At 54.7% G+C, this 25294-nt stretch overlaps 1 protein-coding gene across 7 annotated transcripts; it reads left to right on the top strand.

Moving 5' to 3' along the window:
* The first annotated feature begins 607 nt into the window (after nt 1-607).
* FLYWCH1 (FLYWCH-type zinc finger 1) lies at nt 608-24926 on the top strand. Of its 7 annotated transcripts, none has more exons than XM_059154596.1 (10): nt 608-903; nt 2805-2927; nt 13320-14670; nt 14940-15395; nt 16566-17012; nt 17145-17384; nt 17743-18012; nt 18866-19138; nt 21383-21455; nt 21897-24926. In XM_059154596.1, the coding sequence occupies exons 3-10, from the start codon at nt 14205-14207 to the stop codon at nt 22018-22020; spliced, it is 2349 nt and encodes a 782-aa protein (XP_059010579.1). In that variant the 5' UTR covers nt 608-903; nt 2805-2927; nt 13320-14204; the 3' UTR covers nt 22021-24926. The 7 variants fall into 7 exon arrangements, with proteins under 7 accessions (XP_059010579.1, XP_059010582.1, XP_059010576.1 ...); XM_059154599.1 differs by having other exon boundaries at nt 610-903; nt 14440-14670; nt 17145-17408; XM_059154593.1 differs by having other exon boundaries at nt 610-903; nt 17145-17408.
* The last annotated feature ends 368 nt before the right edge of the window (nt 24927-25294 follow it).

The raw sequence follows: 25294 nt of genomic DNA, 5'->3' as shown, positions 1-25294 counted from the left end.
AGAGGGAGAGGGACAATCTCCAGCAGACTCCACACCCAGCAGAGAGCCTGATTAGGGGCTCCATCCCACGACCTTGAGATCATTACCCCAACCAAAACCCAGAGTCAGACGCTTAGCCAACCGGGCCACCTAGGTGCCCCTACTTATTTATATCAACTCTTAGGTTCTTTTATTCAAAGTTATAATCCGTTATTACCAAAATTCACAGTGTTTTGCATCTCAAATTGACCCAGCTTTGCGGTGGGGTCATTTGAAGGTTTCAACAAGATGTATAAGAAATTTACTTCTGGCGAAGGAAAGTGACAGGTCTAATACGATATTTAATCAAATGCTCCCGCTTAGTGAGCAGGGAATAAAATCCTCAAATCCTCGTGGAGGCCTGGGGGTGGTCTCAAAGAAGCCCCCCAACTCACCTGTCTCAGAGCCCCGCCCAGAATCCCCAGTGCCCCCCGCCTCTGCGGCCAACGCTCCGCCCCCGGGCGCCACTGCCCAATCCTGAGATTGCCCCGCCCTTTTCGCAAACCCTGGCCCTATATCCCCGCGCCGATTGGTCAAGCTCGGCGCCGCTCACAGAAGAGCCGGAGAAGCGGAGTTTGACCGAGGAATGGGGGCCCCGCGGCCCTGCTGCGCATGCTCGCTGGGAGACTGCTTGGGCGTTCCAAGGGGTCGGCTCCCCAGCCGGGTGGCGCGCGCTCCCGGCCAGCGCGGCGGCGCGCGGGCACGGGGCTCGCTCCCGACAGGGCAGGTGGGGGCGGGGAGCGGGCGCTAGGGTTGTGGTGGCCTGAGGCTCCTGGGCCGCGAGGTCGACGCCCGTGGCTGCGGCGGCCGAGGCCAAAGGACCCGCCGCGGCTCGGTCTCCGGAGAGGGAGGGCTCCGCTGCCGCCGCCGCCCGGCCGGTGCCCGGTGAGCACGGGCCCCAGCGGGCCGGGGAGGGTCCCGGGTCCCATGGCGTGGCCGCGCCCCCGGCCAGGCCTCCCCGGGGGTCCCGAGGGGCGCTGAGGCTGGAAGTGGGGGTGGGCACCCGGCTCCGGGTCCCGGCGCTCAGGCCGCCTCCTTGTCCTTCACCCGAGACTCGTCTCCCTTCTCCTCGCTCCTCCTTCGCCCCAACCCAGCAGATCCCGGACTGAGCCCCGACACCCCCAGAAAGGGAGCCCCCCCGTTCGCCCCTTCCGTACCCCCGCTCTGCGGTGTCCTCCGCACCGTGCTGACCCGCGCTGGCCCCCACCCCAGCCGCGTCCCGCCTGCGCGGTTCTGTAGGTCCCAGTGACCTTGCACTTTTTGCTGCTGTTACACCCCTCCTTCCACTTCTGATTGCGCGGATGCCTCTTGTGACTTTCAAACTTTTTGGACTTGAGAAATATGCTCCCCATGCATAACTTGTGCCTGCGGACATAGATTGCTGGGAGAGAAGTTCAAACGTCCTCTCAGGGTACGGCCGCGTCGCCTCTACCTTTGTTCTGATTTCATTCTGTTGTGTTCTGTCCTTTCCGTTCCCAATGACTATCGCTAACCCGTGACACTGATTTCGGGACCTGGTGGTTCTGACCACAGTTTGAAACCCTTGTTTTAACAAACCTCCGTCTTTCTCAGCCTCTGCTTCTTGCCTCTGGGGGGATGCTGAGTTCCAATAATCAGATAATCATGGTAACCTTCAACTTCCCCCCAAAAGGTATATTTTTAATACTTTGGCATTTCTGCATCTCAGGGCCAAAAATCACTTTGAGGACTGGATTTGAATTTTCTGGTTTGATGCCTTCAGGTTTATCTTGTTCCTCTTCCAAAGGCTCCTAGTCGGACTGGGAGAAGAGAGGGTGTGAGCTTGGGGCTGGAGCGTGGAGTGTTTATAAGGGAGAAGGAGACGATTTTTACTGGAGAGAGAAATAATTAAGTTCAGCTTTAGGAAGATTAACCAACTGGCACTGCCTAGGGAGAATTAGCCAGGCTGGATGCTGGATGGGAAGGCCACAGAGGAATGGGGGAGGACCAAAGCCCTGGAGTGATGTTCTGTGGGAAGGCCACGGGAAGGTGGTGTGACCAGGTACAGAGAATGAGATTTGAGGACACATGAGGCCTGGTGAGGAAGAAGTAAAAAAAAAAATAGCTAAGATTCTGGGGTGCTGGCTGGTTCGGTGGGTAAGACAGGGGACTCTTGATCTCCAGGTTGTGAGTCTGAGCCCCACATTAGGCATAGAGATTAGTTTAAAAAAAAAAAAAAAAGAAAAAAAAGCTAAGATTCTGATCTGGTGACTGGTGACTGAAGGACCTGGGTCTGGAAGGACCTGGAGCCAGAATCTTCCTTTCTGTGCCCTGTGCATCTCTCAGGTACTCAGGAGTGGGGTTCCCAGGGGACATATGGCAATGGTATTGTTGGGCTGGGTGGGCTGCATCCAGCAGGCAGAGGCCAGAAATGCTGCGAAACATCCCTCATTGCACAGGACAGCCCCCCTCCCCCCAAATGCCAGTGGTGCTGAGGTTGAGAAGCCCTGCTTTAGAGCCGTGATTCCGAATCGCTGGGGGCGGGGGGCGGTCGCTGCCACCTTCAACACCTCCTAGGAGCAATACCTGTGTGTACGCACACACAGAGAGCATGCGTATTTCATAGGAAGTTCACCAGTCAGTGAGTGCACACCTCTACCCCTCATAGCTCCATAGCACACGTGGGAGGGGGAGAGCTGGAGTCCCCCAGGAGCTTTTTCAAACATCAAGACCCCTGGGCCCAACAAAGAACTCCTTGCGTGATGATTTACAGTTTATGGAAACTTTTCAAATACAGCATCTCATTCGCCACTTTTCTTATTTCACAGGTAAAATCAGTCCAGAGGATTGATGGAATTTGCCCCAGGTGTTGTACGGAGCAAGTCAGCCTCAGCCGTAAGGACCGGATACTGGTGGATGGGGATGGCGGGTCTCGCTCTCGGTGCCTGAAGGTAATTCTGTTGATCCACTGTCAGCTGCCGAGTGAGGCTGGGACGTTCAGGACCTTAGTGATGAGCTCTTGCCTGAGAGGCTCCCGGCAGTCTGGAGTCTCGTGGGTCTCTTAGGTGTGTCAGGTTGACACTGAGCCCTTTGGGACCGCACGCAGGAAAGCAGTATCAGTGGGCAGTTGAGTGTGGGCTCAGAATTGCTCTGTGTCTCAGTCCTGGGGGAGGGGAGAAGAGAAGAGAGGGATGAAGCAAACCGCAAGGCTCTCGAACCTTCCGTGTACATCTGCCCAATTTAAAATACTTGTCACTCGGGGCGCCTGAGTGGCACAGTGGGTTAAAGCTTCTGCCTTCGGCTCAGGTCATGATCTCAGGGTCCTGGGATCGAGCCCCACATCGGGCTCTCTGCTTGATGGGGAGCCTGTTTCCCTTCCTCTCTCTGCCTACCTCTCTGCCTGCTTGTGATCTCTGTCTGTCAAATAAGTAAATCTTTCTTTTTTTTAATTTTAATTTTTTAATGTTTTACTTTTCTTTCTTTTTTTTTTTTTTAAAGATTTTATTTATTTATTTGAAAGACAGAGATCACAAGTAGGCAGAGAGGCAGGCAGAGAGAGAGAGAGAGAGGGAAGCAGGCTTCCTGCGGAGCAGGGAGCCCGATGCGGGGCTCGATCCCAGGACCCTGAGATCATGACCCGAGCCGGAGGCAGCAGCCCAAACCACTGAGCCACCCAGGCGCTCCAAGTAAATAAAATCTTAAAAAAAAAAATACTCGTCACTCAATAAATCTTGAGTGAGTGAAAATTAAATACTACAAAACAAACACAAGGATCCAAGTATTGACCTCAACGCAATGATCATCCAGAGTAAAAAAATGCATTTGAAGTCTACCCACGATAAGTAGACATATGCGTGGCAGAGGAAAAGTTTCATAAAGTCATACCCACTTATATCGCATGCAGTGCAGATTGGCAGAATTTTAAAGATTGCGGACTTGAACCAGGGATGATAGGGCCAGTGATCCAGGCAATTAGAAAAGCAGAACCTTAGACTGAAACAAAAGAAATAAAGCTGTCTCAGACAGATGTGGAAGGAACGTGTATGGAAGCTTTTACTTAACTCATTAACCAAGGAACCAGAAAGATCTAATAACCAGTTTGCAAGAGAATCCAGAGAAGATTCCAGAAAATGACAGATACTGAAATGTGCACCTGGAAGCAAAACTGGCTTTTTCTTCAGGCGGAAGAATTGTTTACACGTACTTATTTGCATGGAGAGAAAGTTTATTGCCCATCGACTAGAATAGTTTTGCATTGATCTTGGTTATCTACGCTGTGCAGAGCTGTCCCAGTAGCTCAGGCTGGAAGCTCGTAACCTGGAAGGTTGTGTTCTAGACAGTGCCCAGTTTCCGCTGAGGCGCAATGGTCCTTTACAGTCTCATAACCTCAGTGAAAGATACTTCTGATCAGAGAATGAGGCTGGTCTCAGTCGATTTGGCCTGATTGCTTGCATAGGTATGAGCACATTAATTCACTGTAAAGGCCCTGTGGAGTTTGCTTTGCTGGAAGGAACCTTCCAGGATGGGATTTTTAGAAGTTTGGTATTTGCTGTCCCAAGGTATGGAAGCCATGCTAAGCTCTCTCCTCCACATTTCACTTATATTGCTTAGGAGTTTGAGCAAATTCCCGTCTGTGTTCTTGAGGTTCTCCGAATAGCTCAAGGTATGTGAAATACATTAAAATGTTATAGGATTGTGGTACCTGGGTGGCTCAGTGGGTTAAGCCTCGCCTTCGGTTCAGGTCATGATCTCAGGGTCCTGGGATGGAGCCCCACATCGGGCTCTCTGCTCAGCGGGGAGCCTGCTCCCCCTCCCCCCCGCCGCCTGACTCTCTGCCTACTTGTGATCTCTGTCTGTCAAATAAATAAATAAATAAATAAATAAATAAAATCTTTTAAAAAAATGTTACAGGATCATCTCAGAAAAGATGAAATCATAACTCTCCTGCTGATCCAAAATAAACAGGTGTTATGATTTTATTTAACACATTAATGAGGGAGCATGTACAGTGAGACAGATTAAGTGAGATCACATATATAAAATACTTCCCGTGGGGCCTGGCACACACACAAAAAGAAAACCCTTTAAATCCTTCTTAGGCACGTCACTTAGTGACTGATACGTTTCTCCAGGGCCTCTCCTCAAGTGTTTCTCAAAGCACAGTCCGTGGTCTCCCAGAGCCTCATAGGGTGCTTGCTAAAAATCCAGATTCTTGAATCCCTCTCCAGATCCTCTGTCCGAATTTCAGATGGAAATCCAAGCATTTGTATTTTTATCAAGGGCCCTGGGGAATTCTTAAAAAGGCCAGAGTTACACATACAAGTAATTATAATAAAACTTGCATGAAAACTATACTTAGCTCATTGTATGGATTCACTTTCTCTTGTTTCATTTTTTAAATTTTATTTCATTTTTTAAACACTGATCTCAAGTAGGCTTTCTCAGCCTTGGCTTGGTTGGCATGTTGGACCAGATGCTTCTTTAGGGGGTGTTGGAGAAGCCACCCTGGGCACTGTAGGATGTCGGGCAGCATCCTTGACCCGGCCTGGTAGATGCTGGTAGCACGCCCTGTCTCCCAGTGGTGACAACCAGAAATGTCTCTGGACATTATCAGGTATTGCCTGGGAAGCAAATCACCTTGACCGACAACACCAGTCTGAACCCACTGCACTGATACCTAGGTCAGAATCCTTAGTGTGAAAAGAACCATTTTTACTGATTTTACGAGTTGAGGCCCTGAAGGCGGACACAGGCGTCTTGAATGAGGACTGTCTTTATCAGCCCGCTCTGGGTCACAGGAAGCGAGGATTCAGCCTTGATTCCTCCGCTGGGACACGACAGAACAGTGGACTCTGACTGAGGGGCTTATTTGGAAGATAAACTGAAGATAAACTGGGGTAGTGAGTGCAGAGTCCTTCCCGGCTAGTGGCAGCCACGTCCTTGTGTCTGGTAAATAGAAAATACTGTCATCACTGTCCTGTCCAGCTGGGAAAACAGAAACTACTGTAAGATTTCTTTTTTTTTTTAAATTTCTCTAAAGATTTTATTTATTCATTTGACAGAAAGAGAGAGATAGCGAGAGAAGGAGCACAAGCAGGGGCAGTGGGAGAGGGAGAAGCAGGCTTCCCGCTGAGCGGGGGCTTGATCTCGACCTGGAATCATGACCTGCCCGAGCTGAAGGTAGGCGCCTAACCACTGAGCTACTCAGGCGCCCGCGCTGTAAGATTTCCACTGAGGGTTTCCTTGTGGTCCCCAGTGGTGGAGGAGCTGGGAGGCCAAACAGGAAATGGCAAGCGAGCCCGAGTGTGGCAGGGGCCCCACATTGCTGGCACAGCCAGGCTGAGCTCCAGGGCAGGCAGGTGTCTTCTGGAAAACCCTCCTCGCCCCAGCCTCCCGTGTCCCACTGTGCCTCCCATGGGCCAGATCAGCCAGAAGTCACTGGGATGAACCACGAAATAGCTGGTTTGTAGGGCCGCATCGGTGCAGCTGACGACGTACTCTGAAGGCAGCTCTGAGCATCAGCTTCCTCTGCAAGAGGGAGAAGCAAGAGGTGCTTCTTAGGTCTTACTGTAGCCGCCCAGGGCACAGGGAGGCACCCCGTTAGCTCCACACCAGCTAGGCCTGGGCTGGAGTCTTGGCTCTCGCTAGCCATGTGTGCCTGGGCCGCTCATTTATGGCCCCAGACACTGAGCGGGGCTGGTGGTGACGCTTGGTAAGAAGATTGCTGGGTCACCGGACTGGAGGTGTGGGCTGGTGCCAGAGGAGCTTTGTTCCTGGCTTACGTCCCAGGTCCCAGGATGGACGGCAAGGCTCTGGACCAGAGGGTGTCTCCCTCTCTCTCTCTCTCTCTCACCCTACACTCAGGAGGTCTCTGTCACTTACTTTCTCCGTCAACTCCCACTTCGTCTGTAAGTTTGACACTTGGGTTTTCAAAGTCTTTTGAGTTAATTTTAGACTTAAAAAAAAAAAAGATTTTATTTATTTATTTGATGGAGTCAGAGAGATCACAAGTAGGCAGAGAGGCAGGCAGAGAGAGAGGAAAGGAAGCAGGCTCCCCGCTGAGCAGAGAGTCTGATGCGGGGCTCGATCTCAGGTCCCTGAGATCATGACCAGAGCTGAAGGCAAGGCTTAACCCACTTAGCCACCCAGGTGTCCCTAATTTTAGACTTTAAAAGCATTGCAAAGGTAGTATGAAGAATTCCCACATACCCATCATCTGGTCCCCCCAATTGTCAACCTCTTACCCGATGCTGCGTGGAGAGTGAATCAGGATATCAACAGGGTACAGTTCTCTTTGCCTACACTGTTGACCTGACTCTAATTTCTCCAGCTTGTCCCCAACATCCTTTTTCCGTCCTGCCATCCCATATGGCATTTAGCTGCTCGGTCCCCTCAGCCCTCTCCAGTCAGTGACAGGTCCTCACCCTGCCCTTGTCCTTGATGACCTCAGCATTTTTCAAGTGTTCTGGTCACTTGTTTTGCGGGCTGTCCCTCGATGAGCCTTGTCTGATTGAAGTGGAGGTGTGCACTTGGGGCAGGAGTATCCCAGAGATCATGGGGTGTCCTTGGTGCATCTCATCAAGGACGTCATGGTGTTGACGTGTCTTATGACCGACGAAGTCGGCCTCGATGCCCCCGGGGTGTTCGCAGGATGTCCCCTCCGTCGTTACTGTCTTTCCCTTTGTAGTTAATATATATCTCGGAGGGAATGTCTTTGAGGCTCTGCGGGTCCCACAATAAGGATTTTTAATGTCCTCAAGTGTTGCTCATTTCTCTGTTCCGTCATCTGTATTACCCTTTCATTTCTCGTGTGACTTGTCACAGGGGAGTTACGGAGCTAACGGACAAATGATGGAGTGAGGAGATGGAGCTTGTCTCCAGTTAACCGGGGTGCCGAGTTCATGCACACTGTCCACAATTTCAAGAAAAAGAAATGGAAGGAGAAAGTAAATGACTGCTCTTCCTACTTTTAACATTTTGAGATATTTCTTCCTAGGTATTTAAGGCTTTAGGGCTTTATTTTTGTTTTAAAGATTTTATTTATTGGGACGCCTGGGTGGCTCAGTGGGTTAAGCCTCTGCCTTCAGCTTGGGTCGTGGTCCTGGGGTCCTGGGGTCCTGGGATCAAGCCCCACGTCGGGCTCTCTGCTCAGCAGGGAGCCTGCTTCCCCCCCTCTCTCTGCCTGCCTCTCTGCCTGCTTGTGATCTCTCTCTGTCAAATAAATAAATAAAATCTTTAAAAAACATAAAAATAAAGATTTTATTTATTTAGTTAACAGAGAAAGACACAGCGAGAGAGGGAACAGAAGCAGGGGGAAGGGGAGAGGGAGAAGCAGGCCTCTAGCTGAGCAGGGAGCCCAATGCGGGGCTCAATCCCAGGACCCCAGGATCATGACCTGAGCCACCCAGGCACCCCATTTTTTTGTTTTGTTTTGTTTTGTTTTTGAGGCCATGAATACATAAAATCAGTCTGTAACCCACAACTCTGAGCAGAGCCTCCAGAAGCCGAGGGAGAGGCCCCGCGGGGTCCAAGCTGTACTTGGGTTTGTTTTTGGGAAAACCTTAGCTTAGAAAAGATGGTATTTGCAGACTTTGTTCACTGCATCTGCTTCCTAAATGTTAAGTTTTGTAAATACAAACATTTTGGGAAATCTTTGGTTATTTTTGCTTCATGGAAGAACTCCCACGTTCTTGTTTTGGAAACGGTCGTGTGAGGCCGCTCTTCCTCGCCGAGGACGCAGTGCGCGGGCCGTAAGGAGCAGCACCGCCACCCTGCGGCCACCGAGAGCATTGCTGGCGGGCTTCTCGGAGCGCGCCGGGCCGGTTCCAGGCCTGCCTTACGTAATGATTTGATCCTGGGCTGGGGCTCCATCTGGTCTAGGTGGGGGCCTCCACCGTAAAGTGGGGCGAAATTGCAAAGGACATGTTGATGCGACGTGTGTGTCACGGAAAACAAAACGTCCGTCCAGAGCTCTGACCCAAAAAAGGGACAGAGCAGTGTGTCTGAGGGGCAGGATTATGGGGCGTTGACTAGGAATTCGGTTCTTAACAGTTTAAACAAATTTTTCTATCGTTTTTACAATATAATCTTTGCAACCTCCACAATCTCCTAATGTTCAATCCCTCTTTTTTGATGAGGAAACCAAGCCCAGTAGGGAAAGGCCTGCTTAGGGTGTACAAGACCGGTTTTCGGGGCGTCTGATGGGCTCATCAGTGGAGCGTGTGACTCTTGATCTCAGGGTTGTGAGTTTGAGCCCCATGTTGGGTATAGAAATGACTTTTTAAAAATCTTTAAAAAAAAAAAAGGAAAGAAAAAGAAAACTGTTTTTCATCCTAGTGACCCTGGGGACCTGAATCCCTATAAGGATATTTTCTAAGCAGTTTTATTGAGATCTGATTTACACGCATACAACTCCCCTGTCAAGAGTGTATAGCTCACTGTATTCCATATGTCCACGGAGTCCAACAACCATCACCACAATCAGTTTCACTGATTCACAATCAGTTTCATTACCCCAAAAGCCCCACACCTCTTAGCATCACTTCCAGATCTCCCCCCGCCACCAGTCCTGTGCAGTCGCTCATCTGCGTTCCATCTCAGTGGATTTGCCTGTTCTCAACATGTCATATGAACGGAGTCATGTATATGCCATCTTTTGTGTCTGGCTGCTGCTGCCTTTTTTTTAAAAGATTTTATTTATTTATTTGTGTGTGAGAGAGAGAGAGAGAGCGAGCGAGCACAAGCTGGGGGGAGAGGCAGAGAGGGAGAGGAAGAAGCAGACTCCTCACTCGTTCCCGGGACCTGGAGCTCATGACCTGAGCTGAAGGCAGATGCTTTACCAGCTGAGCCCCCCAGGCGCCCCGTGCCCAGCTTCTTTGACTAAGCATGATGTTCTCAGCGTTCATCTGGCACGTGCCAGAACTTGATTCCTGGTTATGTCCGAATATCATTCCGTCATATGGATGGACCACACATAGGCCTGCGCAGGTGGTTCCGAGGGAGGTCACGGTGTACGGATCGACACAGCTGGTGCCAACCCTGCACCGGGGGCTGAACGAGAGAGCGGTTGGTGTCCGCAGAGCTGGCGGACAGCCTGCAGACAGCCGGGCCGAGAAGGCAGGAGTGTGAGCCGGCCTTCCAAAGTTGGACTGTTGAGGGAAGGAGGGGCTTTGGTTAGGTCTTATTCTCAGACACAGGAGACCGAAGAACCTTGGTAGTCCCGGTGCAGAGAACGTGGAGGCAGAGAGTGTTGGCGACCAGAGAGATCAGGACATGAAGGGTGGAGAAGGGGCCCAGAGGGGAGGGGAGCTGTACCAAGGGAACTGAGGGGAGACAGTTTATTTCCAGGTCAGGAGAAAATATGTATGCCCCCTTCATCCAGATAGTGAAGAGTGGTAAGAGCTTATGGAGAGATCCATCCTCAGAGGGTAAACAGTGAAGCAGATAAAATGGTTAAAGTCCTCATCCTGGGGGCGCCTGGGTGGCTCAGTGGGTTAAGCCGCTGCCTTCGGCTCAGGTCATGATCTCAGGGTCCTGGGATCGAGTCCCGCATCGGGCTCTCTGCTCAGCAGGGAGCCTGCTTCCTCCTCTCTCTCTCTCTGCCTGCCTCTCTGTCTACTTGTGATTTCTCTCTGTCAAATAAATAAATAAAATCTTAAAAAAAAAAAAAGTCCTCATCCTGGAGAGAGAACTTCAGCTTGTTTGAAATCTGCCTTTTCTGCACAACCTCATTCCCCAGTGATGTTAGGTAAATGGAACATTACTCCATGTAGTTTGTTACAGATTTGTGTGCATGTGGTAAAACATATATCACAAAAATTTATAGCTTGAATCATTCTGGCCCTCACGCTGGTATGCCACCATTGTCACCCTCCACTGCCAGAACGTCGTCATCATCATCCCGAACTGAAACCACACCCACTGAACAACAGCTCCCTGTCCCCTCCCCACTGCAGTGGCCCCCCGATTCTGCAGCCATGAATTTGACTAGTGTAGGGACTTTACAGAAGTGGAATCACATGCATTAGTTTTTTTTGTGACTGGCTTATTACATTGCAGACTTTTTGCTATTTTTGTTGTTGTTGTTAAGATTAGGGGGGAGTGGGAGGTTGGGGTACCAGGTGGGGTATTATAGAGGGCACGGATTGCATGGAGCACTGGGTGTGGTGAAAAAACAATGAATACTGTTTTTCTGAAAATAAATTAAAAAAAAAAAAAGAAAGATGAGAGAGAGAGAGAACACAAGCAGGGGTAGCAGCAGGCAGAGGGAGAAGCAGGCTCTCTGCTGAGCAGGGAGCCCGATGTGGGGCTCGATCCCAGAACCCCGGGATCATGACCTGAGCCGACGGCAGACATTTCACTGACTAAGCCCACGGGCGCCCCCATTACCGGGGTCTTAATTCTCATTGCCATCCTTCATCCTTAATTTTTTTGTTCTTCTTGGTGGATTACCAGCCCGTTAAGCGTGATCAGCTGAGGGATTTAACGTTTCTGTATCATGGCCCCTGAAGTTCAAATGCACTTTGGTACTGTGCATCTCACAACCTTTTCTGTTCCATCCATCAAAAAGCCAAAATCCACCAGGCTCAGTTACCTTCCAAGAGTACCAGTTACTGCTGAGTAACAAATGACCCCGATCTCACTGGCTTAAGATAAGTTTATTTTTGATGGGTATCCCATGAGGTGGGTGGGCTGTTCCCATGGCCGCCGTGCAGGATCGCACAGGCAGGGGGTCTGCTGGGCTGCACAGTGCAGGATGCTTTTCCGCGATGCCTGGCAGTGCTTCCTGCCAGCACGTGGCCGCTCACACGGCTTCCTAATGTGGCGTCTCCTAAGGGTGAGGACTTCCAAGCCCGCAGCTTGCTTCCGCCACACTCAGCAAGTCTCAGAGCGAGCGACCCGTCTGGGCTGGAGCCTGTCCAGATTCAAGACCACATTGCGAGGGGGGCCTGCGTACTTGATGTGGTCATTAGACGATCTACATTCCGAGACCCCTTAGTGGGTGAGGATGGTAACCATCAAACCAATCCAAATTCAAGGTCATTGCCAGACCCCTGCTTTTCAGCAGATGATGAGGGTGTGCGGGGGGGTGAGATGGGGGTGGCCAGAGTTCGCCTTTGGTTGTGCTGAAATCTCTTCCGTATCCTTTGAGGGGTGTACGTGTTAGAAGCGTTTTATGCAGAACTTGTATTTGAGGAGATCTCACCGTCTTCTGACTCTGGGGTACCCATGACTCTGGGTCCTGTTCCTGTGGAATGTGGGGGCTCTTAGTCATGCCAGTGCCCTCTAGTTTGGAGGAGGCCAGCCTTCGGCATTTGATGGTCTGAGGCCAGTGGTGTGTCGGGGTCCCCACAGCGTCCCCTTTTGCCCCGCATGTGGCAGGGACCCAGGGCTGGGCCTGTAGGAGTGTGTGTGCTGTGTGGACGGCGACCACAGTGCTTCGCCTGGCTGGAGTTGTCCGAGGCCTCTGCAGAAGGGAGGGCCGGCCCCCTGCACCCTTGGTCCTGCAGGCTGGAGGCCGCTGGGACGCGGAAGAGCACCAGTTGGCTGGGGCATGGGACCCAGAGCACAGGGCCCACAGCGTGAGGGGAGCCAGAGCCCCCCAGCCCAATCAGGCTGCTGACTGACAGTCCTGCCTCAGGCCAATTCGCGAGGGGGACATGGCGGTCCAGGGGCGGGGCTTCCCGCTGTCACCCTTTGCTGCCCAGAGCATCTTTGCGCGCACACTAGGTCCTGCTGGGGCCAGTCTCCAGGGGTCCACGCGTCCTGGCACAGCCACGTCAGGGTGTGGGGCGGGATGGGCAGGGCAAAGAAGGGTGGCACGGGAGGAGCGAGCGTTGGAAAGTCCAGGGCATGACGCGGGAGGGCAGCATAGCCAGGATTCTCGAGCAGGTGGCCTGGGACCGGGAAGATTTCCTGGAGTCTCTCCACCACCTCCCACCCCAAACCCCTGTGATGGGCTTCTCTGCTGCCCTGGGATGGGCAGTCGTGTATGGCGAGATGGGGCGGAGATGAGGCACCCCTCTGAGCCTTCAGCCTTGGCTCTGTCCTAGTAGGGCACTGGGGCCCTGCCCTTAGGCTGACCAGGCCTTGGGGAGCTGAATCTGGGCCCCAAACCAGGTACTCCAGAGCAGGAATGGCGACACTGGAAACGAGGGTGACAGCTCACAAATGCGGAGCTGAAATGTGCAGGGAGGCTGCAGTCCTGCTCCTTCTTAACGAGAGTCAGGGGAGACCAAGCCATTCACCCACCAACTAGTCCCTCAAGAAAGCAAGGAAGTTCAACCTACACTGGTACCCAGGGCTAACTCCACCCCTGTAACACATCCTTTGTGCTTCTCCAGCCCAGAAGCCAGGGGTCCTGGAGTGACTGTGGATTCTCTGCACACCTCTACCGCCCTGTCCCCTCCCAGCTGAGGCAGCACCAGCCCCGGCTCAGACACAAGGTCACTGCCCTCCAGGTGTCCCCTGGCATCTCCTGAGTACTGTGTGGTCCGGGGCCTCCGGCCCAGGCTGGGGGACAGATCAGGTTGTGAGTCCAAGAAGTCCCGCCTCTCAGAGCCAGACGTCTCCTTTGTGGTCTGCAGAGCGCCCGTGGGTGCCCGGCTCGTCTCCCTGTGACACAGTGTCAGGAGGTGGGACACCAGGTATCCAGGGAGGGTCTGGGACCTGAGCCCGTGACCTGCGTGCTGGTCTCTGAGGCTTGGTGCTCAGGAAGGCCAGTTACCATCATCCCAGATGAGGTAAACCAGGTCTGGTGAGAGGTCAGGCTCTGGAATCCCCTCGACCCGACTCCCGGCTCTGCACTTCGTGGCCATGTTGGCTGTCCTAGCGTGCCTCAGTGTCCTCATCTGTACACTGGATCAATAAGAATGATAAACTATTATAACATGGGGCCAAATTAAATGGGAAACCCCGTGAAGACACGTCCCACCGTGCTCAGCACCTAAGGGCCTCTATTTGTAGAAGCTCATGGTCCTCAGTGCCTCAGTCTCCCCAAAAGCCCCTGGAGAGCCCGGCCTGTGGTACATTTTACAGACAGGAGTGTGGCATTTGGGGAGGGGACGTCACCAGACCGCAGTTGCCTGAGAGGGCACAGAGGAGCAGAAGCACCTACCCGGGGTGCCCCAGCTCCACGCAGGACTCTCCCCAGCCTTTCAGCCCCCTCTGGCTCCACCTCCGGCCCACGTCCATCTTCCTGAGCCCCAGGCCCAAGGGGGCCTCCATGGATGGATTTTGCCTCCTTCCTTAGGACGGACCCCTGGACTGCCAGGTTCCTGAGCAGGGAGGAGGAGGAGGACGACGAGAGCTCCACCTGCTGGGTCCTGAGCGTGGCCGCAGGGACGGGCCATCATCCCAGAATGCCCCTGCCGGAGCCCAGCGAGCAGGAGGGCGAGAGTGTGAAGGCTGGCCAGGAGCCGTCCCCGGAGTCCCCTGAGCCAGGCACCAATGTTGTCCCTGTAGCGCCCACGAAGCCCCAAGAATTCTCCGAACTGGTCCTGCTGACGGCCTCCACCGAGAGCGTGGATGGGGTGGACTCCCAGCCCGAAGGAAGGCACTGTGTCCTGTCCTTGGAGATGTCCAGTCCTGACGCACTGGCCAGGACCCCCCAGATCCTGTCAGTGGAGGAGCAAGTGGGGGCAGTCCGGCCAACCCCCCAGGCCTTTGAGCAGAAGCACAACAAGTCAGACACAGGTGAGTTCCAGGCCTCCTGCTCCTGGCCCAGCTCCCTCTGTGGGCCTGCTTGCTCAGACATAGGCCCTGTGGACCCCCTTCTAAAGGGTGGCCTTGGGGTCCCATCTCTGCTTGGAGCCAAGCATCCTTTTCTCTAACCAGGACTCTGTCTGGCTGGTGTGATGATCTCAGGGCATCGTCCCTGCACATCCCCCCGTGCTCCCGTCCATGCCCTTGGCCTCAACGCTTGCTCCGTTCCAGCCAACCCAGCCCTCTCTTTTCCTCCACAGCCCCCAAGCCCCTGGAGTTCCTGAGGACCCCTTTCGGGGGCCGCCTTCTGGTGCTCGAGTGCTTCCTGTACAAGCAGGAGAAGGCAGTGGGGGACAAGGTGTACTGGAAATGCCGTGAACACTGGGAGCTGGGCTGCCGGGGCCGGGCCATCACCCGAGGCCTGAGGGCCACGGTGATGCGGGGCCACTGCCACCCGCCCGATGAGGAGGGCCTGGAGGCGCGGCGCCGAAGACAGAAGCTGCCCGGCCCAGCCCTGCCTGAAGGCTTGGGGGGTCCAGATGGCCCTGGGGGCCAACCAGAGGAGCCGCTGAAAGGGGTGGGCCCCTGGCTGTGCCCTCAGGAGCCAGAGCGCACCCCTGGGTTGGTGCTGAGCAAGCCGGCTGCAGTAGAGGAGGGGCTGCGAGCCATGTCGCTGCTGAGCTTGCCCCCCAAGAAACGCCCGACTCTGGGGATCGGTGAGTGCCCCGTGCCCAGCTTCCACTCTGGGGCAGGCAGGAACCCGGGGGTCCTTACCTGTGCTCAGATGGAAACGTGGGGTCCCCATGGTTTGTAATGCGCTCTAAGTCAGCATGGCCCAGAAATCATCAAACCCGGGGGACAGAACTAGTGCTCCAGAACCACGGGGCCCAAGTCCTTCTGGAACTTTGTGATGCAGCAGGGTCTGGTGCGAGGCCCAGAAACGTGAGTTTGAACAGAGCGAGGTGGGCTTAGTGGCCCAGGACATTAGGGGAGGTCAGCCTAGGGGAGAGCTCTGGACCAGGTTCAGGTCACAGCCCCACCCCACCAAGGTTCAGCACAGGTGCTGAAGCTCTGGGGTTTTGGGAACTGTCCGGGTTGGGGCATCACTCCAGTGCGGGGGGGATGAGATGCTTGATGGGCTGGAAGCGCTCGGTGCCAGTCCCACATGTGGTGGCACCCAGTGCGCGGTAGCTGAGGTCTTGGTGGCTTTTATTACCAGCAAAGGGGAGGTGGACTTGTCCCAAGGGTTGGCTCCCTCCTGATCCAGATGTGAGGGTTTAAGGACTTAGGGCTGCTGCTGTGCTGGGTGCTGGAGCGGGGGAAGGGGCGGGGTGGGGGAGGAGGTGGAGAATATGTGTTTTTTATTGTCTATTTTTCTTTAAAGATTTTATTTATTTATTTGACAAAGAGACAGAGATCACAAGTAGCAGAGAGGCAGACAGAGAGAGAGGGGAAAGCAGACTCCCCACTGAGCAGAGAGCCCGATGCGGGGCTCAATCCCAGGATCCTGAGATCATGACCTGAGCCCAAGGCAGAGGCTTAACCCACTGAGCCATCCAGGCGCCCCAAATAAATAAAATCTTTAAAAAATTAGGGAAAAGTTTCAAAAACAAACCTTAAAAAGAGTATGGACAGGAGTGTTACACCATGAGGTGTAACCACCTGAGCTGGGACCTCCCCGCTAACCTCCTGGAGAGGACCTACACCTTCTCCCTGGCTCCCTCGGGGCATTGGGGGGTCGGGAGAATGCCCAAGGGGCCCATGCACGCCCAGCTCAGGGGAAGCCCCAGTCGGCGTCCACATCAAGGGAAAAAACGCTTGGCCCCCCACACTGCCCCAGACTCCTCTCCTCCACCTGCCGTGACTGCGCCAGCTTCCTCCCCCAGGAGAAGCCCGGCCCCTGGAGTTCCTGAGGACATGCTATGGTGGCAGCTTCCTGGTGCACCAGTCCTTCCTCTACAAGCGGGAGAAGGCCGTGGGAGACAAGGTCTACTGGACGTGCCGGGACCATGCGCTTCACAGCTGCCGCAGCCGGGCCATCACCCAGGGCCAGCGGGTGACCGTCATGCGGGGCCACTGCCACCCGCCCGACATGGAGGGCCTGGAGGCCCGGCGACAGCAGGAGAAGGCCATTGAGATGCTGCAGACCCGGCCTGGGGGACCTGGAGGCCAAGCGGACAAGCTGCTCCGAGGCGTGGACAGCCTGCTCCCCCGCAGGGGGCCTGGGACCCTGACTGTCGCCAAAGCCCGGCCCAGGAAGCGCACAAAAGTCCTTCCAGCCCCGCCCCAGGACCCGCAGGGATCCCCTGCTGAGGACCAGGACGAGGACCCAGGTGAGCCCTTTGCATTCCTGGCCCAGAGCCCCTGAGGGTCTTGCTTCCTCAGGTCCAGGGAGGTAGGAGGGGACCCAAAACCCTGAATCGCCACTTCCTCCCCGCCACCGCACCTGTCCCGTTTCTCCCCAGGAGGCCCTGAGTTCCTGAGGACCCCTCTGGGTGGCAGCTTCCTGGTGTACGAGTCCTTCCTGTACCGGCGAGAGAAGGCGGCAGGGCAGAAGGTCTACTGGACGTGCCGGGACCAGGCCCGCATGGGCTGCCGCAGCCGGGCCATCACCCAGGGCCGGAGGGTGACCGTGATGCGTGGCCACTGCCACCCGCCCGACCTGGGGGGCCTGGAAGCCCTGAGGCAGCGGGAGAAACGCCCTGGTATGGCTCAGCGGGGGAGCCCAGGTAGGACAGATTGTGGCCATGGGCCTTGGTGACAAGCAGGAGACCCAGAAGGCCACCTTTCCCTCAGCCCTCCCGCGAGCTCCACCAAGCAGCATCCCGTTCTTAGGGGAACACTCTGGAAGTGGGTACAGCCCTCTCCGGTTGCTCTCCCCTCCCCTCCCTAGCCTCCCCTCCTCACCTCAGCCCTGCTCTGTCTGGGCAGGGCCCTCCCTGAGCTGCTCTGTCCAGGAGCTATGCTGCTCTTGCTTTGAGAACAGGGGCCCCCATCACCTCCCTGCTGAACTCCAAGACCTGGCTCCCAGTTCTCCCCCCGCACCTGTCCTGTTCTCCCCAGGAGGCCCTGAGTTCCTGAGGACCCCTCTGGGCGGCAGCTTCCTGGTGTACGAGTCCTTCCTGTACCGGCGGGAGAAGGCGGCGGGCGAGAAGGTCTACTGGACGTGCCGGGACCAGGCCCGCATGGGCTGTCGCAGTCGGGCCATCACGCAGGGCCAGCGGGTGATGGTGATGCGCAGACACTGTCACCCACCCGACCTGGGGGGCCTGGAGGCCCTGAGGCAGCGGGAGCAGATCCCCAGCCCGGCGCAGAGGGAAGGCTCAGGTGCGGGTGAGCTGGTGCAGAGCACGGCAGGTGCTGGGCCCCGGTCTCCCTGCTGGGACCTTCTGTTTGGCCCTGGGCCTGGTGGGGTCTAGCCACCCACATGTGGTGGTATGCAAACAGACCTAAAGGTCCCTAAAGGCAGGGGTGCTTATGGGCTCCATCTTTGAGGCTGGCGCTGGTGTGGGACTGGCTGGCAGCAGAGAGAAACCCACTCAGCTAGAGGGAGGGGACAGGGGACATGATCTGCTACAGGACAGGAAGTGCCCAGCACCCACTAATGGGGCAATAAGCCTGGACCTCAGGGACATTCTGTCTTCCCTCTCGGGTCCATCTATTTTTCTCACTCCCCCACCCAGTTCTCTCGAGCCCCCCAGACTCCAGCATTGCAGGACCTTTCAATTCAGGGTCTTAAAAGCCTCAAGAGAGAGTTGATCAGTCGCCAGCTGGTCAAGGAGAGAGGGGACATGGAGCCAGGTGGCTCCTGGTGCGTGGTCCCAGCCAGCCATGGGCCCCGCTGAGTGGTGTAGCCCAACCTTTGAGCGGGGTGCTTGCCAGCAAGTGTGGGGTCCCAGGAGGGTCAGGAGGGGCGTGCAGGGACACAGGGCCAGCCTCCCGGGCAGCCCCACAGCCCTCAAAAGGAAACAGCCAGTCTGTCCTCCAGGGTGTCAGGGCCGCAGGCCCTGGGCTGGCCGCTGGAGCCGCAGCCCTCGGGCCCCAGAGCGGGGCTGGTCTGCTGGCAGAGAGCAGAGCGCCTCTGTGGGGGCGCCGCAGGCTCAGAGGAAGCGGCTTCGGTCCCTGCCGCCCAGGCTCTGCAGCCTGCTTCCGAGCTGCCCCGTTCACGTTGCCACATTCCTTCCAGGACCCCTCCAGCCTCTGGAGTTCCTGAGGACGTCCCTCGGGGGCAGGTTCCTGGTGTACGAGTCCTTCCTCTACAGGAAGGAGAAGGCGGCGGGGGAGAAGGTCTACTGGATGTGCCGGGACCAGGCCCGGCTGGGCTGCCGCAGCCGGGCCATCACGCAGGGTCAGCTGGTGACTGTGATGCGCAGCCACTGCCACCCGCCCGACCTGGCGGGCCTGGAGGCCCTGAGGCAGCGGGAGCAGCTCCCCAGCGTGGCCCCACAGACAGACCCAGGTGCAGAGGGGATTGGCGGTCAGAGCGGGGCGAACACGAGCGGCGGGGCTTGCAGCCCTCCTAGCCCGTGGTGCGGACACCTCAGAGGACAGGCACTGTCTGAGGAGCTTTGTGCCCTGGCCTTTCTACCTTTCCAGAGTTTTCTACCTCTCCCGTCCTCTGGAGCCTTTTCCTTTTCCAGAACTTGAAAGCACCCCTAGATCCGTCCCGTTCTCAGAACAACTCCCCTTCTCATTCGTGTCTTCTCCTTTCCCTTATCCTAAGAGGTCTTAACTGGTCACAGATCAGTCTCTTGAAAATCAGATGAAAAAACAGAGACTGCTCGAGAAGAGCATGCCAGTGTTTGTGTGTACACACACCTGCGCATGCATGCACACAGGCTTACACACACACACGTGCACACACACGCACACTCATAAGGTTTTGCCAAGAACTAATTTTATTGAACTGAAAGTGGGTTCCCATCACATAAACAGGATAGAAAACAAGTCATTAGAAAGCATTTTTGTGTTTCATATTAATGCATGCGAACAATAAGGGCCACATCTTAAAAAATACAAAAATGAATCCAAGTTGTATAAAACCACCAAAAGAAATATGGCTCTGCTAAAAAAAAAAAAAAAAAAAAAAGTGGTTTCTGGGAGAAAGGAGTGTTTGGCATCAGTGAGAAATAGAAGTCGTGGGGGGCAGTGGGTGGCTCAGTCGTTAAGCATCTGCCCTCGGCTCAGGTCAGGATCCTGGGGTCCTGGGATCAAGCCCCGTGTCGGGCACCCTGTTTAGCGGAGAGCTTATTTCTCCCTCAGCCTGCTGCTCCTCCTGCTTGTGGTTTCTCTCTCTGTCATAAAAGTCTTTATAAAAAAGACTATTTATTTGCGAGAGGAACAGTGAGTGAGAGAGAAGGAGCTAGGGGAAGGGGCAGAGGGAGAAGCAGACTCCCCACTGAGTGGGGAGCCTGATGCCGGGCTTGATCTCCCAACTCCAGGATCAAGACCTGAGCCAAGGGAGCTGCTTAACTGACTGAGACCCTGGATGCCCCAATAAATAATCTTAAAAAAAAAAAAGGGGGGGGATGCCTCATGGCTCAGTGGGTTAAGCCTCTGTCTTCGGCTCAGGTCATGATCTCAGGGTCCTGGGATCGAGCCCTGCCTGCATCTGGCTCTCTGCTCGGCGGGGAGCCTGCTTCCTCTCTTTCTCTCTCTGCCTGCCTCTCTGCCTACTTGTGGTGTGTCTGTCAAATAAATGAATAAAAAAAATTTTTTTTTAAAGGATATATACTTTTTAAATTTTTATTTATTTATTTGACAGAGAGAGATCACAAGTAGGCAGAGAGGCAGGCAGAGAGAGAGAGAGGAGGAAGCAGGCTCCCTGCTGAGCAGAGAGCCCGATGCGGGACTCGATCCCAGGACCCTGAGATCATGACCTGAGCCAAAGGCAGCGGCTTAACCCACTGAGCCACCCAGGCGCCCTGAATAAAAAAAAATTTTTTTTTAAAAACAAACAAACAAAAAAACAAATCCCACATCGGGCTCCCTGCTCAGCGGGCAGTCTGCTTCTCTCTCTCCCACTCCCCCTGCTTGTGTTCCCTCTCTTGCTGTCTCTCTCTCTCTGTCAAACAAATAAAAGATCTCATGGGGCGCCTGGGTGGCTCAGTGGGTTAAGCCCGCATTGGGCTCTCTGCTCAGCAGGGAGCCTGCTTCTCCTCATCTCTCTCTCTCTCTGTCTCTCTGCCTATTTGTGATCTCTCTCTCTGTCAAATAAATAAATAAAATCTTTAAAAAAAAAAAAACAAATAAAAGATCTCAAAAAAAGTTGTGGGACACCTGTGTCCCAGTGGAGGGCACCTCAGTTCCATGTCTCATTTAGTTCTGCTCTCCTGAACAACAGGACCAAATGCTGACTCTCAAGGTCCCCAGTGGCTTCTTTCACCAGGCACAGGTAGTTTGGGATATTAGAAAACCAGAATTTCCAATGGCTTCCCCATGAGGTGGGGGGAGCCTTCTACCCCGTTTTCCTCATCCTCAGGCCCGTAAAGTTGTCATTACAAAGAGCATGCCTTTGGCTCCAGCAGCTTCAACAAGAAAAGAGTTAACCGGGCGCCCGGCCAGCTCAGTCAGTAGAACACGTGACTCTTGATCTCAGGGTTGTGAGTTCAAGCCCCACGTTGGGAAAAAATAATAAGAAGGAAAAGAAAATCTTAAACAAGAGAAAAATTATTAACCCTTGGTTTCCACTTTCTTTCCTCAGGAAAGATGGAGCTTCCCCTGGCAGCACCGCCGTGCGTGCAGCCTGGCTCTCCGGAAAGCCCTGAGACGCATGGGTAACTGTGAGTTGTCTTGCGCCCCCCCCAGGTCACCCCCCACACATAGTGGCTTATGGCGACACTTATCATCTCTCGGTGTCAGTGGGCAAGGTGTCTGGAGTGGTCGGGTTCGTGGTTCTGGCACAGGGTCTCCCCTGAGGTTGGAGGAAAGCTGTGGGCCGGGACTGCGGTCCCCTGAAGACCTGCAGAGGCTGAGGGTCCCTTCCCCGGGGCCTCAACTCGCTCACTCACGTGCCTGTGGGCCCCAGCTCTCCCTGGGGGGCTGCTCCTGTGAGCGCCAGCTCTCTCCCTGTGACATGGGGGCCCGGAGGGGAGCAGCAGGTCTCCGCAAGCGCACGGGGGGTGCTCGCCGGGCCAGACGGGACCCAGGCCCCGAAACAGCAGGACTCGTCCAGCGACAAGGACTGAGATCACACAAAGAACGTTATGTGTTCGCAGCAGAGTGAAGCCAGAAATCGGCAGCACAAAGCAAGATGGGGAGCTTACAGATATCGGATGTCACCCCACTCCCGCGCACCCGGTGACTGGAAGAAATCCCGAGACGAGTGGGGACCTGGTCTGAGGTGAGCAGCTTGGAGCCGCGGCCCTGCAGACGCCTGGCCGGGGCAGAGCACCGCTCGAGGGAGCCTGGTGGCTGGAAAGACTTCCTTCAAGAAGAAGAAAGATCTCCCGTGCAACTTACGCTACCATGCTAGACGCTGGGAAAAGAAGAAAGGAGCGACTCTAAAGCAGAAGGAGGGACGTGAGAAAGAACAGACATGAATGAAATAGAGACTAGAAAATGAACGCGACGCGAAGCTGGCTCTTTGAAAGGATCCACCAAATCGACAAACCTTTAACTACATCGCCTCCAAAATTGCCTTTTATTTCTTTATTATTTTAGTTTAATTTAATTTTTTTCAAAATTGGTTTGTAAAGTTGTAGGGAAAACTCAGGGGTACCCGGCTGGCTCAGAGGGGTGTGCAACTTCTGATCTCGAGGTCGTGAGTTCAAGCCCCACGTGGGGGGTACAGATTACTTAAAAAATAATACCATTATTTATATTTTTTAAGAATTTATTTATTTAGGGGGTGCCTGGGTGGCTCAGTTGGTTAAGCTTCTGCCTTCATCTCAGGTCATGAGCCAGGGTCCTGGGATCGAGCCCCTCATCGGACTCTCTGCTCAGCGGGGAGCCTGCTTCTCCTTTTCCCTCTGCTGCTTCCCCTATTTGAGCTCTCTCCCTGTCAAATAAATAAATAAAAATCTTTCAAAAAGATGCGGGGCTCGATCCCCCCAGGACCCTGAATCATGACCTGGCTGAAGCAGATACTTAACCGACTGAGCCACCCAGGTGCCGTTCCCCCCGCCAAAGTACTATCTTAAAATAAAGATAGGGAAGACTCAAATTATTAAAATCAAGTATTAAAAATGGGGCATTACTGCCTACCCTACAAGAAAAACCACACTCGCATGGAAGGGTCAACCAAGATGAAGTGAAAACGTTCCTAGAAAGATAGGCTACCAAGGCCGAATCAAGAAGAAATAAGAAAATCTGAGTAGACCTGAAAATCTGAATAAACCTGTAAGATGAATTAGTCATTTTATTTTATTTTTTAAAGATTTTATTTATTTATTTGACAGAGATCACAAGTAGGCAGAGAGGCAGGCAGAGAAAGGGGGAAGCAGGCCCCCTGCCGAGCAGAGAGCCCAATGCGGGGCTTGATCCCCAGACCCTGGGATCATGACCTGAGCTGAAGGCGGAGGCTCTAACCCACTGGGCCACCCAGGCGCCCCTGAATTAGTCATTTTAAAGCTTCCCACCGAGAAAGGCCCCCAGGCCTGGATGGCAGGCCTCAAAAGTGGACAAGGACGGAAAGGACTTCCAGGGAGATTGGAAAGGTCCTTGAAGTGGTTGTGTGGTTGGGTGCGTGGCTGCGGACCTGCCGACCCCGCTGAGTCCTGCACTTACACGGCCAGTGGGCTGGCGTGGGAATGGCAGCTCAGTAAAGCTCTCTAACGACACCAGGAAGCAGGTGACAGTGACTTCTAGAATACTGTCACAATACTGTCACACCCTGCCGCTCTGATTTACTCTGCTCCTTAGAAGCCAGCTCGCCCCCGCAGCCCCCGCCCAGGGGAATCGGACTCCTGCCCTCCTCCTCTCAGGAGTGTCTGTTTCCTCCCAGGACATGCTAGTGTAGAAAGCCAGGCACCCCCAGACTGTGTTATGGGGCAACCTCCCCCTTTAAAGGAAACGGGGAGCTTGTGTGCAGGTGAACATGTACAAAAATGACCTAGCTGATGGTTATCTCCGGGGAAGAGGGAACTCTCTGCATTGCCTACCTCTGCCATGGTTGGATTTTTATATTGAATATGTGTTTCTTTGTAATCAGGAAGGTGGAAGGTACAAAATGGGACAGTAAGCCCCAGAGAGGCCAAGCTCCTAGCGACACGAGCAGATGGACCTCGTGCGCGGTGCACCCGGGCCCCTGGCCTTTCCCGCCTGGTTAGATGTTGCCTCACAAAAACCCTCTAACACTCTTGCCAAGCGCTGGCGGCCTTCACTGCGAGAGGCTCCCGGGAGCGCCATGTGGATGGTGTCTCCGGAGCAGGCAGACAGGAGTGCCAGGAGCTCGCCCCCCTTGCAGGTGTACGTGACCTGGGGCAAGGTCCCACGAAAGAGCCGAAGAAGCTTCTTCCCACAAAGACGCCCCTTCGCTGCTCTACTGCTCTGAGCCTTGAACACCCGTCCGTTGTCAGGGCATTTGACTTTGCCAAGAACAGTCCAGTCTGGTGGGGCCGCATCTGAAGTCGCTGCTGCTTCCCACTGAACTCCCTTCCGGAGCGACCTCTCCATGGGCTTCCCCAGACAGGTGCAGGGGTGTGTGGGGAGGGGGCGGCCCTTTGTGCTCCTGGGCCCCCCGCGGCTGGGCTGCAGTCATCCCTCACCATAGCAGAGCCCGCCAAAGCAGAGGCCTTGCCACAGCCTCTGTCAGAGTTTCTCTCCTTTGCTGTCTTCCGGCTTAAATCCAGGGTCGTGGTCCCCATAGTAGGTGTCGTTCCTGGCCGCGGGAGCCAGCCCAGATGTTGCCAGGAAGCCGGCCCTGGGCAGACACTACCCCGCCAGCGCTGTCTGGGTGGTCCACACCTGTCTGATGCAGGAGGAGAGGTGGGCCCGATGGTGGCAGAGCCCCATCCCCTTCTCTGTCTGGTAGCGTTGCAGCGGACCGGCCTGATGGCCGAGGAGGAGGTGGTCCCGAGGTGGCTGCTTGCTAACTGGGCCACAGCCTTGACAGTGAACGTCCTTGCGTCCATGCTCTTCTGTGCATAATTGCGGCGGGGAGCACACAGCCACAGGCCCCCCCTCTCCTGCCAAGCTGGCCATGGGGCCTGCTGTCCGGCTATGGGACAGCAACAGCTTGGGGCGCCCCGCACCCGCCATCCCTCTGCTTATAGATTTCCTGCCAATAAACCCTGTTTTATATCTCACCGTGTAGAACTGGTATGTGCATCCACATTGGCCACCATGAAGCCACGCATACTGTGTCTCAGTGCCATGAAGTCAGGAGTGATAGAGTTAGGTTGGGCACCCCCTGAAGAGACCCCCTCACAGGAGGCAGTGCCAGCTCACCTGGACCCCATGTGGGCTGGACCAAGAGCAGGTGGGGGTTCTCTGGAGCCGTTGGTGAGGGCTCTGCTCCCAGCCTGCAGGGGGAGCTGCGGCCCCTGCTGGCCATGATCCTCCTGTCACTGAAAGAGAGACCTTGGTTCTCTGTGGCTGCCCCTCACCCTGGGCCCCATCTTTCTCATGGACTGGGGCAAGCTTAAAATGGAAATGGCTCCCCCAAGGACAGGGC

The sequence above is a fragment of the Mustela lutreola genome, chromosome 17 (genome assembly GCF_030435805.1).
Source record: "Mustela lutreola isolate mMusLut2 chromosome 17, mMusLut2.pri, whole genome shotgun sequence".
NCBI lineage: Eukaryota > Metazoa > Chordata > Mammalia > Carnivora > Mustelidae > Mustela > Mustela lutreola.
The sequence above is the reverse complement of the archived record's forward strand: the minus strand, read 5'-3'. Positions and strand labels throughout refer to the sequence as shown.